The sequence below is a fragment of the Pseudorasbora parva genome, chromosome 23, assembly GCF_024679245.1.
Source record: "Pseudorasbora parva isolate DD20220531a chromosome 23, ASM2467924v1, whole genome shotgun sequence".
NCBI classification, from domain to species: domain Eukaryota; kingdom Metazoa; phylum Chordata; class Actinopteri; order Cypriniformes; family Gobionidae; genus Pseudorasbora; species Pseudorasbora parva.
The window spans coordinates 12,993,070-13,012,015 of NC_090194.1; the positions used below are offsets into that span (position 1 = coordinate 12,993,070).

At 42.3% G+C, this 18,946-nt stretch overlaps 1 protein-coding gene across 2 annotated transcripts; it reads left to right on the forward strand.

Annotated features, from left to right (window-relative positions):
* Positions 1-311: 311 nt before the first annotated feature.
* On the forward strand, positions 312-2,457 carry ppp1r3c2a (protein phosphatase 1 regulatory subunit 3C2, duplicate a). 2 transcript variants are annotated; one of them, XM_067433338.1, is made up of 3 exons: positions 312-484; positions 690-758; positions 1,069-2,457. In XM_067433338.1, exons 2-3 carry the CDS (start codon positions 745-747, stop codon positions 2,051-2,053), a joined length of 999 nt encoding a protein of 332 aa, XP_067289439.1. In that variant the 5' UTR covers positions 312-484; positions 690-744; the 3' UTR covers positions 2,054-2,457. The 2 variants fall into 2 exon arrangements, with proteins under 2 accessions (XP_067289439.1, XP_067289440.1); XM_067433339.1 differs by having other exon boundaries at positions 693-758.
* The last annotated feature ends 16,489 nt before the right edge of the window (positions 2,458-18,946 follow it).

The following is an 18,946-nucleotide window of genomic DNA, read 5'->3' on the forward strand; positions in this document are numbered from 1 at the left end:
TTGTCTCAACATTTTATTTAAATAAAATTTCCAAATGTTTATTCTTTCATTAAAAAAATCATGTTATTCACTGTTGATCTTTTTAAGTACTAGCCTACCTAAATTTTATAAACTACTAAAACGTGTAAAAAGGACTAACTGTTGACTAACTGTTTTGGCATGCCCTATTGTGACTCGTTCAATGGAAAATGATTTACATCGATCTGCATAAACTAATGGGTGTAATACTTTCGTTTAGACTTAACGTAGGCCTACGTCACCGTTCAGCCCTCCCCTTTTTTGAGGGAGCTTTAAAATCTGAGAACACAGCGCTAGGACACAGATTACTTTGAATAGTGAAAGCGCGAGTGAAGGTTCGTTGAATGGCAAAGAGTGATGTTTACTTCTCATAACTACTTCTGCCGTGTATTCGTTCGGCGTTAACATTGTTTCTAACCTTCAAAAGTTCAAGGAAAATACATTTCAGCGCATCTTTCATTGACAGGTAAGCGAAGGACTTTCAATCATTCTGCATGATTTAACACTGAATACCTATTTGCATCTGTCGTTTGTAAACAGTTTGACCCGACACGTTTATTAAAATGAATCGTTTTCAGTAAATAGATTCACCCACAGGTCTAAGATTGTTCTCTCTTCAGTGTTTACTTCAACTTGTACTTAATTTTTTTCTTCTTCTTCTTGTCTTCCAGCAGACATTTCACTATAAACAATCATCTTCATCCGACGTTCATCTTTTAACCAAAAATGAGCATCACAAAGTAAGTTGACAACAAAATGCATGTTATATTACATAAAGAAAAATATTAGGCTAGCTTTAATTAAGATACAATATATGAGTTTAAATGTACTTTGGGATATTTGATAACACAACGTTGTCACATTGTCTGAAAAGTTGGTGTTAAAGTTTCTTCATGAAAACCATAGATTCCAAAGAACCTTTATTTTTAAGCATATAGTTAATATATAATTTCTTATATTATTTTTAATAATAAACAAGTGCAGAATGTGTCTATATGTCTCTGTATTTGTCTAATTGTCTAACAGCTGTTCCTCTGTGTGTTTTCACAGATCATATGGCTTCAGCGGTTACTCTTTCCCTGAGCATGTGATGCCTGTGGATTTGGCCATGCATGTGCAGGTTAACCCATCGGTGTCTCAGCTCCTTGGCATGTCCGCTGTCAGGTCCTCCTCATCCAACATGTCTTCACCGGAGCTAAGAGCCAGACATTCGCCTCCTTCCCCAACATCTTCACTGTCTTCCTCCAGCTCTGCCAGCTCCCTGTCCTCGTACTCTCCTCGCACGCAACGCAAAAAGAAGCGAGTTGTATTTGCTGATGATAAAGGCCTCGCTCTCGCCTCCGTGCGCATCTTCACCACTGACCCTTCAGAGGCGGAAACGGAAGATGCCCCGCAACCTGAGGAGCGTGCAAATGCTAGAACGCCCATGCAGAACGTGAGACTGCGACTGAAGCTTGGCTTTCCACAGCCTGTTGCAGACCGCGCAAGCTTGAAGGAAAACTTAGTGCAGATAGAGAGCTGTAGCGTGACCGAAAGGGTGTTGAGCGGAACCGTACGGGTCTGCAACATTAAGTTCGACAAGACTGTCTTTGTCCGCATAACTTTTGACTCATGGCGAAGCCACAAAGACATTGCATGCACTTATGTGAGGGAACCACATGCAACTCTGGAGACAGACTTGTTTGCTTTTAAAGTGTCTCTACCATCCGAGCTGGACCCAAAAGAGCGCCTGGAATTCTTAGTGGTGTTCCAACCCGGAAATAGCCACTTGCAGCTCGTAGACAACAACAAAGGTAAAAACTACCAGATTCATGTGGAAACCGTGGCACCGGAACCTCGGCTGGTGATGCCAAGCAGGAGGAACTTCGTCGTACCAAGCCCTCAGCGTCTTTCTGTGTGGCCTGGTATCAGAAGTCCATCCTCAGTCGATTTTCATCAGAGGATGGGAAACCTGACATGCAAAAGCCCACACTACCCAGACCGTCTGGTACACAGGACCTGGGGAAGAATGACAAATATTGCTCCGTTGTGTTAAGATGGGACTGAGACATTTGTGCATTCCACATTTCTCCTTGATCTCTATTAAGTTTAATTGCGGATTCAAGTACAAATATGACTTTATGCGCCCTGTGTTGTACATATCACTTACTTGAATGGACTATCTTGTTCAGCTTGCTATTTTGCACATGCTGCTACGACAGTGAAATGTGAATGTTTACTATGATATGTACTTGTAAATATGTTTGAATTGGTTTTCATTTGCACATTACACGTAATAATGCAATAATAGATGTTTTATGAGGAAACTGGCTCTCTTTTCCTATTGTCACCTGCCTTTCCTGTGTCTGAAGAAGTAAATTAACATGTTAAAGTAAAATAATCTTTTATATATATATGTATGTATGTATGTATTTATTTTGAACTCTTTCATTAAAAAGGTTTCCATGAATTTTTGCATGAGTTTTGTATCTTACACTGCAGAGGAAGAAAAAAAATGCAGGAATTGTGTCATTCTGTCAAGGGTTGTTGAGCAACATTGTAGCAAAACCAAAAGTGGGGAATGTGCCTGAAGCTTTTTCTTGCCTAAACTGGTCTCATAGCTTAATGTATTATATCTAGACACTCCTCTGGCCTTTTATCTAACTGACTGACACCGCACCTAGCAACAAGCAAAACAGTTAGTGTGAAAGAATGTTCCAGATGTTCTCGTGGGATAGAACATTTCATACCTACAGTTCTGGTGCAATTGAGAATGTCAACAACACCACATTAACACATGTGACTTTAGTTCTGTCTCCTGACAGGCAATGCAAGTTAAATAATAGGTTACACTTTATTCCAATAGTCCACTTTAGGCATTCTACTAATTATAAGTAACTTTGCAACTACATGTCAGCACACACTCAAAAAATTATTCTAGATATTTGATCAGTTTATTAAAAATAAAAGCTGAAACAACACAAGTCTTTAGCTTTTTACTTAACTGTCATTTGCATTCACTTGTATTATGAAATTAAATGTGTTAATATATTATGAAATTCAATGTTACGTTAACCTAAACCATCTGTGTTGGGACAACATGAATCATTTTTGTTGCACTAACTGTACTGGGCAGTGCTAGTTTCCAGCGTGCTTTGCATATGGATAGATAAGGAGAGTTGAAATTGAGTAATGTGTTTTTTTAAAAAGGGAAAGTTTGATGTTCAGTTATAGTTAGCATTTAAAAGAGTTTATGTCGATTTTTGAGGTTACCATTGTTGTGAAGTGTAGATTTTGTGGTTAGGCTGTGGTTGGCTACGTGAAATCCATCGGTTCTCAATGAGCTGCTAATACCAGAGGACAACTATTTTACTTAATCATAATTGCACACAAAAGTTACACTTCACTTAGCATGTGAGCAAGTGTTGTGTAGTTTTTATATAAATAAATAAAATTAATTAGTTTGATTCAGTTCATGCAATTCTACTACTCTTGATCTTGGGACATGTATGTGTGTGTACGCCAGCTACTCACAACCTATAAGCACAAGCTCGCCTCTTCACCAATGGCACAAAAAAAAATCAAATTCCCCAGATCTCAATCCAATTGAGCATCTGTGGGATGTGCTGAACAAAGAAGTCCAATCCATGGAGGCTCCACCTTGCGACCTGCAGGACTTAAAGGGTCTGCTGCTAACATCTTGGTTCCAGATACAAAAGCACACCTTCAGGCGTCTAGTGTAGTCCATGCCTTGATGGGTCAGGGCTGTTTTGGCAGCAAAAGGCAACATAATATTAGGAAGGTCATAATGTTCTGCCTGATCAATCGTTTATACAGTAAGTGCAAGTTTAATTAGCCATGCACGTTGCTGGATCAACATCTTTGTTTTTTTTAGTACTGCATTCTAATGCATTTATGGCCCAAGGGATGAGGTTAGAGTTTATATTAAGTTGAAAGAATGTTGTTCCAGGTAGAATAGGGGAGGAAAATCCTGTTGTGGTTGCCAAACAAATGCTCTTTAAAGAAATATGGTGACAACGTTTCCATTAAGGGATGTTGGTGCCTGTATATTTTACGTTTTAAAACCATATACTTTATAGTCTGTAATCTTACAACCATAATAACACAAATGGTGAAACAGATAGCCTTGCCCCTTTACCTCAAGGTCATCAGAAATGTATTCAGCCATAAAGAACCATATAACTAACAAAAAATAATGTAATAAACATTATCTATACAAATAACGTAACACAAAGCACCATAATGAGAAACAAAGTTACTTTTATCACAGGTAATGAAATGTAGTGCATCACAAAGGGACTTCTGGGGATACACATAGATGCCTCAGTCAACTGTTCCAGACACATCGAAGCGTCCGCCATCTTGGAATGTTCAGCATTTCAGATGCTGTCGTCACACAGTTAAGTGTGAACATTTTTTTTACAGTCTATGGTCGAGAGAGAGACGGAGCTGGGGAAAGATTGCTGAGGAAGTGTTATTGTACCGAGTTTTTGAGAGCGCAAGTTTATTTTGTTTGTATCTGAGAGCTCTGAATAAACACGAGTGAACTTTGCAACGTTATTTCTCTCACAAAATGCTTTCACCACAGCTAACAGCAAACACGACATCGACATGAATACAGTAAGAGCTTCTGTTGAGCATAATTACTAGAGTAGCGTCTTTCAAACGGCAGTTTGGGCAAGTGTGCACTGCAGATATAAGTGTGATTGACAGATCCGAACATTATAAAGAGTGTTCTTTGACCGCTCTCTGTAGTTTAATAATTTAAATAACAGATTTGTTTCATGTTGCTAACAGAAATGACGTGAAGTTCATCGTTTTAGTCACTGGCTTGATTCACAGTGCATTAAGGAGGCCAGCGGCGGGACTGACGGTATTAAACGATTTAGAAAGAAAGTCTCTGTGAACTTGAATGATTAGCTACACGTCAGAACTTTCTGATCCCAGATCAGGCATAATGAACACTGTTACTCACTGTTTGTGGCGGTAAAGCCATAAGGTAAAGCCTGAGCTGCCGACATCGCAACTGATAAACTGAAGCCATTCTCTACTAACTCTCTGGGCGGGCAGAGCAGAGGACGGGGCGGTAACCTTTCCTGATATGACGTCCTAACAGGAGAATTCAGGATCAGCTCGTCTGAGCTGTCATTCTCTCAAAGGCAGAGAAAGACAGCAAGAACTCGGTTTACACCGATCAAAATTTCTAGCCATGCACTTGGGGAAAACATTCAGGTTAGGGGAACTCATATTAATGTTGAAAAACCTCATAAAATAAAAATGTTATGTCATAGGACCTTTAAAGTGCACACATTGTCTTGAAGGATATATTTTTATTCTAAATTAGGTTATTAATTCTTTAAAAGTTAGTAAAATTACATTTATTGTTAAATTAATTACAGATTTTTTTACTTTACTGTAGCATTTTTGCAATCTCTTTCCATTAAAATTACTAATATTTTTAATTTAATAAGGGCTGCATGCATACGCCTAAATATGCTCCTCTTAAGCAATGGCTGTCCTGAGAATACCTCTGAAATGAGTCTTCCCTCCACATTCTTTTCTCTCCTACGTTTTTTTTTTTTTTTTTTTTTTGCTGAAGCTATATTGAGAAACTAAATACCACAAACAGGAGAATTGGAGGTTTTGTGAACTGAGCTGTATGGTGGTGAACACCTCTTTCTCTTCTCCACCTGAACTCCAACCTTTATTTCGTGATATCAAGATAACTGTGATTTGCCCAGCTCAGAGGACAGTTATGCTGTGGGTGTGAATGTAATTCAAGCAAGCCTGTTCTTGTAGTTGTCGCTCATGGCAACCAATTCTTTTAATGAAGTAAGAAGTCTGTTCTATCTGTGAACGACCTGCAAACGCCACACACATGAACATGCACACTAGCAGTCTCTTATACTCATAGCATAGATAATGGGGAGAAAGCAAACAATTCTAGGGACTCTCAAGTCTCCTGAAGGGATTGGAAATGCTCTATGTAATAGAATCCCTTCACAAAGGTCCAGAATTCAATTGTTGATGCTCTCAATGCTTGAGATCAGTGGTGTGAAATAGGCCTATTTGAGTAGATACTTCAGTATTTTTGGCTTTGTGGTTTTACAAAAAAATAAATTAGCAACCTTTTCTCTCTACTTAACTATTTTTGAATAAGTAATAAAATACATTTGTAATGAGTAACAGTTAGCTACCAAGGGGGTAGTAATCTAGCGCTCGGAAAGCGTTCCACCCCTAGGGGCGGCCATTACTAACCAAGCCATCACCTGCTGTTAGCATCCCATTGACTCCCATTCATTTTTGAGTCACTTTGACAGTGAATAACTTTACATCTGAGACGTTTAAAGACTCAATTTGTCCATTGTTTATTTCTAAAGAAACACGACAATGCATAAAAGGCTTCATTACCTTGTATCTTACACTATCGCCCCGTAGAAGCTGTTTTTGTAAAAAAATAGGCTAACGATTGCATCATAACCAATGCGACTCTGTTGCACAGTTGAGAAATTACCGTATAGACAGGAGGAGACGCTCAGAAATAATCTTTTACTGTCTATGAGACAGTCGGGGAGACGTGGAGACATAAAGTCTGATAAAGTCAAGGGGGAAGAATAGGGAGAAGCCCATAGTGAGCCAAAAGCAACGGGAGAAAATATTTAAACAACGTGATTCAGATTTCACTTTCCACAACTACTAGAAGACTTACAACTGTCAGACAGGTTGCTCACGTCACATCTACGCTCAGCCATCAGGAAATGAGTGCTCCTTTACTGACATCACTTAACGCCGTTGAAGTCAATGGGATAGCTCTGTCCATTTCTTTTACTGTCTATGTTAGCTACTCCTTTTTACTACACCTTTTTATGCAGCAGTTTATTTCTGATACAAAAGTGATATTGCCATCTACAGGGCATTGAAGGTACTATCATGTACTATACCTAAACTTGTCAACAGGGCTGCTTTACACGAATTCGCAATGGTGTTAGCAGGTAGGTGTTTACGTCTAGCACAAATCTTTAATTATATAATTTGATAACATTACTCATTGGTTATTTGAAGAGACCTTTTTGAAGGATATTGGTTTACTTATGCCCTTTTTGAACACTTGAGCTTGACTGAGACGAGTGTAGATGTTTAAGGCTGGTGTGTCGAACTTGATTTATTGCAATATTGAGGTTTTCAGTTTTATTTGGATTCCTCACAAATCAACTGATTCTTGTTTTTTTACTGGCTAGTCTCTATATGTGTTGAGGACTAGTGCTTCTTTGAGCCTACATTCATTATGAGTAAAATACTTAAATTTCTGTTAATATCAGATACTCTAAGGCCCGTTTCACAGACAGTACTTAAAGGGGGGGTGAAACACTCAGTTTCAGTCAATCTCATGTCAGTCTTGATTACAGAGTAGTATTGCATCTTTCATATCTCCGAAAAGTCTTTAGTTTTATTATATTTATAAAAGAAAGATAGGCTGTACCGAGTCTTTCCGAAAAAAAACGAGCGGCTGGAGGCGTATCGTGTGGGCGGAGCTAAAGAATGACGAGCACACACAAAGCGGTGACGTCCTCAAGCGTGGAGAAGAAAACGCTACCCTAAATCAGATTCAACTAATACATATATGATCCAGAATCAGATCCGAAGGCTGAAATAAATTGAACTGGAGAAGCAACAACAGCAGGACGTCCGTCTCTGTGGTATGTACTGTATTTAGTGGCCTGTCAACATTTGTGTGTGTTTACTCGCAGTTTATGAGGACATGATTCGGTTTATGGACTATTGTATGCGACTAAACCTTAGCAGTAGCAACCAAAACAGTTTTGCACGTCAGACTAGTGTAATGTTATACATAGAACAACAATGGAGTAATCGTTAGCACATTTGAATGACGAAGCACGCTTTGTGAGAACGCTAGGTTTATGTTTGGGTGGTTTTACAATAAACAAACTGACACCTATAGTGGTCAGCTAAACAAATGTATTTAAACACACACCATAGATTGCATGCTCCATTGATAAATTAACTGTAACGTTACACGATCGTGTTGTTTACTGATGTTTACTTACGCGACGATAGCCAACAACATATACATTTGAAGCAGTTTTACTCACCCCCTGCTTCTAAAGCACGACCGCGAACCTTTATTTTCACCGCTCCATCAAAAACACACTTCTTTGGTAACTTGATTTCGTGCAGTCCTGTGACAGCAGTGACCGTGGAGATCCACTTTTGCGACGCGACTGAATCGAGGTTGTGAAGCTTCCCGTCATTTCTGCGTTCAAATCGGTTCAAATGCAGCGCTGCCTTCCCGGAATGCTGTGCTGAGGCGTTGAAGTCGCTTGATGTCACCCATAGGAATAAAGTGAAGTGCGGTGTGACAGAAGTGTTGCACAGACGAGTGGATCTGCAGCTGAGACAGTGTTTATGGGCGTGCATTTGCTCTTTCGCCTCAGTCACGCGCGCGCACCCTTCCGGGAGAAGAGCCTGTACGGCCCATACAAGGAACTTCGCTCTCTCGACGTCAAGCGGACCCATACTCGAAAAAAACTCTCCGAAACTTGTGATATACCGGAAGGAGTATTTTTAAAAAAGAAATACTCCATCAAACGTCCAACTTAGTTGTGGAAACTTTGTCTATGTTAAGGATGGGAATCCAAGTCTTTAACAGTGTAAAAAGCTCAGTATGCATGAAACAGCATTTCACCCCCTTTAAATTAAAGGAACTGTATGTAAGAAATGTGTTTCAATGAATCATAAACTGGCCCTGACATGTCACTAGACATTAAGAAATCATGTTAATTTACATATACTTACAAATACTTTTATCACTGACAACTTAGTCCAGCTAGGATATTGTCATTTAAAAGTTGTTGTTGCAGCCCTCAACTGATGTTATGTTGATGTGTTGTATTTTGGCCTGAAGCTCCACCCTCCATCTATCGACCAATCACGAAGTCAGTAGTGTTTGGGCATCTGGGTTGCCAGCTCTGCTCTAGTTACCACAGCTGCAGATACACATGTTCGTGCTGAATTCTGCAGCATATTTGGCAACCTCGAGTCAAAGGGTGATAGTGATTGCATTACCAGTTTTGGCCACAGTCTTACATACTTTTCCTTTAAGCCAGGATTGTAGTTTAATTAGTGCATTTAAGTAGCTGTTGTAAATGTGCCTTAGAAAAAAAAGATTGGTGTGCAAAACTTGAGACAAAACAATGGCTCTGGCATATTTTAAGATATGTCAGTGCAAGTTGAAACCGGGGGTAAGGCTTTTACTCAAGTCGTATTGGAAGGTGCGTTTACTCAAGTATGGTTTTCAGGTACACCTCTGCTTGTGATGATGACCCACTTAAGGTCTCCACACTCTACCCTACTTATTGAGCCTGTGGGAGGTGAAGCCCACCCATATACATTTTGTCTATGTGAATTTAAGCAATGGCCCTGTGTACAGATAATTCAGGGGCGATTGCTTAGAGGTCATTCAGTTTCGTCTTAGACCTCAAACACTCAGTTGCGTTTAAATACAGTATCCAAAATTTTGAAACAACATAGAAAATCTGACTTTTTAAATAAGAAATAAGACAAATTTTAAATAGAAGCATTTGTGATAAAACTAAATATTAAATAATAATATTCATATTAAATATTAAAATATTTTAAGACATTTCAAATAAATAAACAAATACACAAAATAACCTGTAAAGAAACAAGTTTAAGGATTACGTGTGTGCGTGCATGCATGTGCATTTTATAATTATCGTCAAATAAAATAATTTAAAATATGAATGATATATAAATGTGTGCGTGTGTGTGTGTGTGTGTGTGTGAGAGAGAGAGAGAGAGAGAGAGAGAGAGAGAGAGAGAGAGAGAGAGAGAGAGAGAGAGAGAGAGAGAGAGAGAGAGAGAATATGAAATAGAATGATTTATGATACATATTAAACAATTAATATGGAAATAATAACATTTAATACATTATTTTATAAGTATCAATAATCAATAAGTATCAATTTCAAGGTGTCAATGTTACATATTGATTAAGAGTGCTGTGGCGATTATGCATTTCATCGCAATTATAAATCTTACTTTCAGACGGAATTAAGTATATGATGATTCATTCTTACAGAAATGACAGGTTCTGCTCAGCAGCCACTGATCTTCAGGACTGATGTCACTATACTGGCATTCCTACAAATCATCACCTCTGATTATATATGTAATCGAGACAGTTGACAACACCTCATATACTGGGAAAGTGTTTGGTCACCATAGTTACCCATTTATTTGTTTAAATTGACAAACTGAGCATTTAGTACATCTGGTTATTATTTTTAATCTTTGAATATATTTGCACTTCTAAAAAAAATGTTCATGCCTAAGTTGTCTATAGCATGTTCATAGTCTTGTTTCATATCCTATACTGTTTTCTCTCTCTATGTAAACTGCAAAACAAAAAACTTTTTGGAGTTTTACATAATAGCTAAAGCTACTTGATATACCCTTCACTTTGCCCATAGGAATGAATGGGTATGTATGGTCTCCGTATGGACCACCCACCACATGTGGTCTTTATAGAAAAGAAGAAGCTGAAAAAGCTTTTCACACGAGTCTTCCCTCTCTCTTCTCCAGCACTCTCTAAAACAGGGACAGGGGAATCATTGTGAGGGCCAACCTCCAGACTGAAGCAATATTGCGTAAATAGATACCACAGGCATCAGAGTAAAAGGTTTCGTGCCTGGATGGCGTGAATCAAGTTACATTGAATATAAGGCAGGGAAAGCCACTATCTGTTCTCCACCTCCCACGGCTCCAGCCTTGATTTCATGACTAGTTAGTGATTCGTTCAGCCCATAGTGAGGGAACACACTGGAATGTCCTTGTATCTGTGTGTGCTTGTCATTCACACCTGTCCCTTGTCATCTGAGGTGATTTATGCATTTCTGAAGTGTCTCCCCCTCAAGCAGTTTACGTTTGTAATGATGTCAAAAACAAACCTGTTCAACACCCAAATGACATACGTCCACAACCGCCTCGTTGTACTCACAAACTCACATGCTGGGTGTGTATTGCGTTATAAGGCACATATTGTCCTGAGGACACAATTCTCCCCATGAAATCAAAATGGAAGTTTTTGGCTTTTACTATGAATATGTTAGCCTTACTTTTATTTATAAGTTAGAGTGCTACAAAACAATGACATAAGCATTCAAAATGTACAGTCTCTCGATCAATGGGTTTGATGACATCACTCTGCACCTTGGCTTCTCATCCGATTTTTTTATCCAATCAAATGCTCTCTTAAATCAAAATCTGCCCCCTACATTATAAACAGATTTTGAAGCTGCCACTAAAATCGGTAGTTTACACATTTACTTTTTTCTACATGGTGAATGGTACACATTGCATTATAGGGCATAGGGAAGGATTCAGACAGGCATTTTATTGGGCCGAAGGAGGTCTGATTTTGCGCTAGCAACATGAAACATGAACCGCCGCAGCATGTGCACAATCTGGTGCAGACGCACAATAGCACAGAGAGGATCATGTACATAGTCGGTGCTTACAAGAAAATTTAGCGGACCCTTTTGAACTCAGAATGCTATACACTATATTGCAAAAAGTTTGGGGATGCCTGCCTTTACATGCACATGAACTTTAATGACATCCTTTTCTTAATTTATATGGTTAAATAGGAGTTGGCCCACCCTTTGAAACTATAACAGCTTCAACTCTTCTGGGGAGGCTTTCCACAAGGTTTAGGAGTGTGTTCATGGGAATTTTTGACCATTCTTTTAGAAGCACATTTGTGAGGTCAGGCACTGATGTTGGACAAGAAGGCCTGGCTCACAGTCTCTGATTTAATTCATCCCAAAGGTGTTCTATAGGGGTTGAGGTCAGGACTCTGTGCAGGCTAGTCAAGTTCCTCCACACCAAACTCACTCATTCATGTCTTTATGGACCTTGCTTTGTCCACAGTCATGTTGAAACAGGAAGGGGCCAAACCCAGACTGTCCCCATAAAGTTTGAGAGCATGAAATTGTCCAACATGTCTTGGTATCTGAAGCATTAAGATTTCCCCACGCCCTCACCATAATCCCCCCTCCGCCAAATCTTACTCTTGGCACAATGCAGTCAGACAAGAACCGTTCTCCTGGCAACCGCCAAACCCAGACTCATCGCTCGGATTACCAGATAGAGAAGCGTGATTCATCACTTGTCGAAAGCATGTCTCCATGCTCTAGATTCCAGTGGTGGCATGCTTTACAACACTGCATCCGGCGCTTTGTGTGCATTTGGTGATGTAAGGCTTGGATGCAGCTGCTCGGCCATGGAAATGGTTAGACATTAAAACTGTAACTTTAAAAAGCTGAATGGCTATGGCCGCCTGTGATATAAACTAAACTCTATTTCCTATTTTTAAAACGTGGAGGAGCTGTTCAATATGTCCCACCCTATCTTCCTGTTTTAATGGAAATATTCACAGTTAATCTGTGTAATTTTACAAAAAGGAAGGTTTTTTTTCTTCATCCATTTCTCATCTCAAGTGAAAAAAGTTGTTGCCTTAAATGCCTTTAAGTAAAATCAACTTAGATGTTTGTTTTTTCAACTTAAATTACATTAAACTGCCTTGAGTTGAATCTTGTATAGGTTATAAAAAAAGATGAAAATTGCTTAAGTTATTTTGATTAGCAATGTAAAAACATATCTTGTCATAACATATTGATCATATTTTTACAGCATGCTTTACTTTGTGTTGGAAATATTAAGGCAGACATAAAAAATAAAAAATAAAAATAAAATAAGCATTTAAAAATAAGCTGCAACAATAAATTAGCAAATATTTAAATGCTTAATGTTTTTGTACAAATGTGATTTTCTTTTTTAAAAAAAAGAGTTTTAATGAAAATCAACCTATGTGACTAACATTCATAATTTATTTAATTAATTATTTTTATTCAGCAAAGATGCATTATTGATCAGAAGTGATAGTATATAATTTTACATTGTTACAAAAAAAAAGATATTTCAAATTGCATATATTCTATGTTCAAACATAATGGTTTCCACATTCATATTAGTGTTGTATTAAATATAGATTTTTTTATATTAATAATAAATATCTTGAGCATCAAATCAGCATATTAGAATGAAATCTTTCTGAAAATTCAGCTTTCATCACAGGAATAAATTACTGTACATTTTAATTCAGCGTTATTTTACATAATAATAATATTTCTCAACATTACTGTTGCTATGATGAAATAAATGCACTGCTGGTGAGCATAAAAGACATCTTTCAAAACATAAAAAAGTCATACAGACCCCAAACTTTTGAACAGTAGTGTAAGAATGTTAAACATTGAGCTATAAAGAGATTTGTGGATTTGGACACATGTAATCTCTCTCTATAACCTCATCCTCTAATGCTAAACCTCTGAGTATGGTATGATTCATATGATGATATAAGCAGCAGCTGGATTCATGAATGAGAACATCTCGTCTGCTCTCACTGTGTTTAATTGAGATCTTCGACGGGCCGTCATCTGCATGATGAAATATTCCTGTCCATCATGTCTTCCCACAGCAGGGACGACTGTGGTAAAATGCTACATGCTAACATATGAACTGGGTATATACGAAAACAATGATCGCCTAGTTTCTCATTTAACCCTTACATTCAATTTAATTTTACACTCAATTTAATTTTTCTGACATCTTGCGCTTTTCGAGTCGCAAGATGTCAGAGAAAGCCTCTCTCATTCCTCCGCCTCCCTGAACTTTGATTTCGCCACAAGTTTTGGTGACTTTACTCAGCCTCGAATGAACCAAGCAGACAGGAATGTCCTCGTGTGACAGTTTACCATTCATTCCTCTCCCTTGTCAATGTCAATATGATGTGATTTATGTAATTGAAAGTGTTTCCCTCCCAACCAGTTGGCATATTTTATTGTTCAGTCTCTGTGTGGACTGAATTAATTGCCTTATTAAATATTATATGACTCATAATCATACACAGTGTCTTAGCACCTGCTGCACAGCACAGCTTCTGTGTAATATTAGACAGGGCTTCATTCTGACAGAATGATCTATTACATTATGTCTTTAGGAGAGGAGGAAATATTGCTGATAACTCTCAGGTGTATAGTAAAGATCACACGATGCATACTGGGACGTTATGTTCCCTGAGTTTAGTTAAATTCCCCAAAGGCTTCTGGCCTAGTGCCATATCTACTTTTTCTCTTGGCAAACGTGATTCCCTGAATGAGGCGTCTCTGTGCAAATTTCGATGAAAAGAAGAGACACTCTCACATGCAGTAACCTGATAGCACAAGGGAACTGAGGGCTTTGTTGACATGAACGCAAACAGGAAAGGAGAGGGGCAGGGGAAAGGAACAGTGAAAGCAAGTCTTTTTGGTACATCCTGTAGGCTACACACGTGTTCTTTGATGTAATGTATATTATATTGCTAATAATGCATCACGTTGGACACCAATGACCTAACCAAGGACACATGAAATGTTTTTAGAGTTGTCAGTGCATTTCTTAACTGCATACTGCAATATAATATAAACTAACAAGCATTTTATAATAAAATATAAAATACAATGTATATACAATATTAATACATTCGTTAATAAATTTGTTTTTATACAGTCATATATACACTTAGATATATACATATATAAGGGCGTATAAAAACAAATAGAATTTATTAATATTGTATATACATTCTATTTTATATTTTATTATAAAATGCTCGTACACACACAAGCATTTGCACACATTTGTGTGTGCGTGCATGCGTGCGTGTGTGTGTGTTTGTGTGTGTGTGTTATATAATATATATATATATATATATATATATATATATATATATATATATATATATATATATATATATATATATATATATATATATAGTAAAATAAATTATTCAATGGTCAAATTAAAAATCGTCTCGGTTACGTATGTAACCCTCGTTCCCTGAAGGAGGGAACGGAGACGTACGTCAGAACTGAACCGACGAATGGGATCTTACTTTAGAGACCAATCCTACTTCGAGCATCTAACAACGAGCCAATGAAATTTGGCATGCGATCACGCATTCCACGCTCCGCCCCGCAGCGCGGGTATAAATAGGAAGTGGAATGGTAGATCAGCGCTTTTCCTACTGAGGAGCCGAAAGGTGACCGGACTCCCAGCGGAAGCACAGCATCTGGCGACGGGACGTACGTCTCCGTTCCCTCCTTCAGGGAACGAGGGTTACATACGTAACCGAGACGTTCCCTTTCAGTCGGTCACGTTCGACGTACGTCAGAACTGAACCGACGAATGGGATCCCTATGGAAAACGCCAGGATGCTGGCCCTTCCAGCGTCCTGCTTGAGCGCACTGCACCGTCTAGTATGGTACGGAAGTCAGGGCTCCAAGCAGGGAGTACAGTCACTGCTGTTTCTGCAAGACCCACTCAGAATGACTATTGGATAACGCTGGGAAAGCGTGCCTACCTCGTGCTTGAGAGAGAGGGTACGCTGCGGGGCCACGTCCTTCAGGGAAGGAGAGGTGGCAGAATACACATAAGGACTAACCTGGCAGGGTAGTGCAACATATGGCAGTCTCTGGGGTGGTTCCAGCCTGACTGAAGGGGGGAAAGAACACGCCCAGAGACGACAGAGCGGGCTCTGTCGAGGGAAAGACACGGGGCTAGCCCGAAGGGTAGCTGATACCGTGGAAGAATACACATATGGGGTTGCCGTGAGGGAACCGCTACATATGGAACCCAGCCTACAGCCACGTTTCACAAGCATACGGGTGCAGGCCTGGCGTCAGACGGTCCGCAACGTCTGGCACCGGAGGGGTGACGGAGGAGCTCGACAGGGTTAGCCGGTTTCCCGGGGAACACAACTGGAGACAATAGACGCACGTATCCGGCCCAGAGGGCGGGAGTGGCGTTTCGCAAGCCGACACTTAGAACGGGCACTTAGCGCTCCTGGCCACTGGGGGCGAGGATGCGGGAAGATACCGGCTCTACACGTAAGCTATAGAATCTAGCAAACGTGTTAGGTGTCGCCCAGCCCGCAGCTCTACATATGTCTGTCAGCGAGGCGCCTTGCGCCAGCGCCCAGGAAGAAGCAACACTCCGAGTGCACGTCTTGGGACTGGTAGGCCAAGACTATAGCATCCACTATCCAGTGGGCTAACCTCTGCTTGGAGACAGCCTTTCCCTTCTGCTGGCCTCCGTAACAGACGAAGAGTTGCTCTGAGGTCCGAAGGCTTTGGGTCCGGTCAACGTAAGCGCGAAGAGCGCGGACCGGACACAGCAAAGCCAGGGCTGGGTCTGCCTCCTCCGAAGGCAGCGCTTGCAGGTTCACCACCTGATCCCGGAAGGGAGTGGTAGGAACCTTGGGCACATATCCGGGCCGGGGTCTCAGGACGACGTGAGAGTTACCTGGCCCGAACTCTAGGCACGATTCGTTGACCGAAAGTGCATGCAGGTCCCCTACCCTCTTGATCGAGGCCAATGCCGTCAGGAGCACTGTCTTCATTGACAAGATTTTCAACTCACAAGACGCCAAGGGCTCGAAGGGAGGGCTCTGAAGTGCTCGGAGCACTAGAGCTAAGTCCCAAGAGGGTATCGAGGATGGACGAGGAGGATTTAGTCTCCTCGCACCTCTGAGGAACCTGACGATTAGGTCGTGCTTCCCCACGGACTTACCTTCTACTACATCATGGTACGCTGCTATTGCTGCAGCATATACCTTGAGGGTGGAGGGAGACAGCCTTCTCTCCAACCCATCTTGCAGGAAGGAAAGCACGACACTGATCGAACACCTTCGGGGGTCTTCCCGGCGGGAAGCGCACCACTCAACGAACAGGTTCCACTTCAGAGCATAGAGGCGCCTCGTAGAGGGGGCTCTAGCTGAAGCGATGGTATCTACGACAGCTTGTGGTAGTCCATCTAGAACCTCCGCGTCCCGTCCAGGGACCAGACATGAAGATTCCAGAGGTCTGGACGCGGGTGCCATAGCGTGCCCCGTCCCTGAGAAAGAAGGTCCTTCCTCAGGGGAATCGGCCAAGGAGGGGCTGTCGCGAGGAGTGTGAGTTCTGGGAACCAGGTCCGGTTGGGCCAATACGGCGCAACTAACAAGACCTGCTCCTCGTCCTCCCTGACCTTGCACAGAGTCTGTGCAAGAAGGCTCACTGGGGGGAACGCATACTTGCGTAGGTCCCGGGGCCAGCTGTGCGCCAGTGCATCTGTGCCGAGGGTACCCCCGGTCAGGGAATAGTACCACTGGCAATGGGTCGAGTCCGGAGAGGCAAACAGGTCGACCTGTGCGGCTCCGAACTGGTCCCATATCAGCTGGACCGCCTGGGGGTGGAGTCGCCACTCTCCCGGAGGTGTCGGCTGACGAGAGAGCTCGTCGGCTGTCTGGTTCAGCACACCAGGGACATGAATGGCCCGAAGCGACCTCAGCTGCTTCTGACTCCACAGGAGGAGGTGGCGGGCGAGTTGGAGCAGACGACGGGAGCGTAGACCACCCTGACGGTTGATGTACGCAACGGCCGTGGTGCTGTCCGTACGGACCAGTACATGCTTGCCACGCAGCGGCCCCTTGAGGCGGCGGAGTGCCAGATGTACTGCCAGTAACTCGAGGCAATTGATATGCCAATGCAATTGCGGCCCCGTCCACAGACCAGCAACTGCATGCCCGTTGTACGTGGCCCCCCAGCCCGTGGTGGAGGCATCCGTGAATAGCACAGCATGCCTGGACACTTGTTCTAGGGGCACCCCGGCCCGGAGAAACGAAGTGCTGGACCACGGGCTGAAGGTTTGGCGGCAGTAAGGAGTCACTGGGACCCGGTACTGACCGCTCTGCCACGCCCACCTCGGGACTCGGCCATTGAGCCAGCGTTGAAGCGGTCTCATATGAAGCAATCCGAGCGGCGTGACCGCGGCTGCAGATGCCATATGCCCCAGGAGCCTCTGAAAGAATTTCAGTGGGACCGCTGTCCTGCTCTTGAACATATTCAAGCAGTTCAACACCGACTGGACTCGCTCCTCGGTGAGGCGCGCCGTCCCTTTTTTTTTTTTTTTTTTTTTTTTTTTTTTTTCTCTTTTGTGCATCGCAACCGACCGCTCGACTGGAGGGATCCCCTCGTAGCCCTTAGCTGCACCACCATCGAGAGTGGTGAGGATGGAGGAGTCAGTCGATCGCTGGCGTACGCTGTACGGCGCTACCCAGGACTTCGTGAGCTCCTGATGCACTTCCGGGAAGAAAGGCACCGGGGCGGGACGCTGAGAACCAGCGCGACCCGTCCCGAGAAACCAATCATCCAGCCGCGAAGGTTCGGGACGTGGTGGAGGGTTCCACTCAAGCCCGACACTTGCGGCGGCCCGGGCAAGCATAGCCGTAAGTTCCGGGTCAGACTCGGGCAACGCTGTCACACCCGAAGGGGGCAACGCAGCCGAGTCTTCATCCTCGGAACCCATTAGCTCATCCCCCGATGCAGCAACCGACATCTGGTCCTCCGCCGGAGCCCCAAAAGAGACGACTGGCGCTCCACGTGGGAGGTCAGCGCGCCCTTCCGGAAGCTCCACCGGTACAGTGGAGGGGGGAGGGGCCCGAGGAGCCGTGAGACCCGTCGGGTTTACCCTGACCGACACCCTCAGGTCCCCACCAAGGTCATCAGCCAAAGTAGTAGCCCTCTGCTTTGCAGCTGGAGGACCACTAGATCGGGGGATGGACGATGGTGTTCCACCTCTTCTGAGGTACTGGAGACGGGACCGCAACACTGCAATGGACATATTCCCGCAATGGGAACATGTCTCATCCACGAACGCAGCCTCAGCGTGCTGTGCGCCCAGACACGAGAGACAACGAACGTGTCCGTCAAGCGGAGACAGAAATCGACCGCACCCAGAAACACACGGC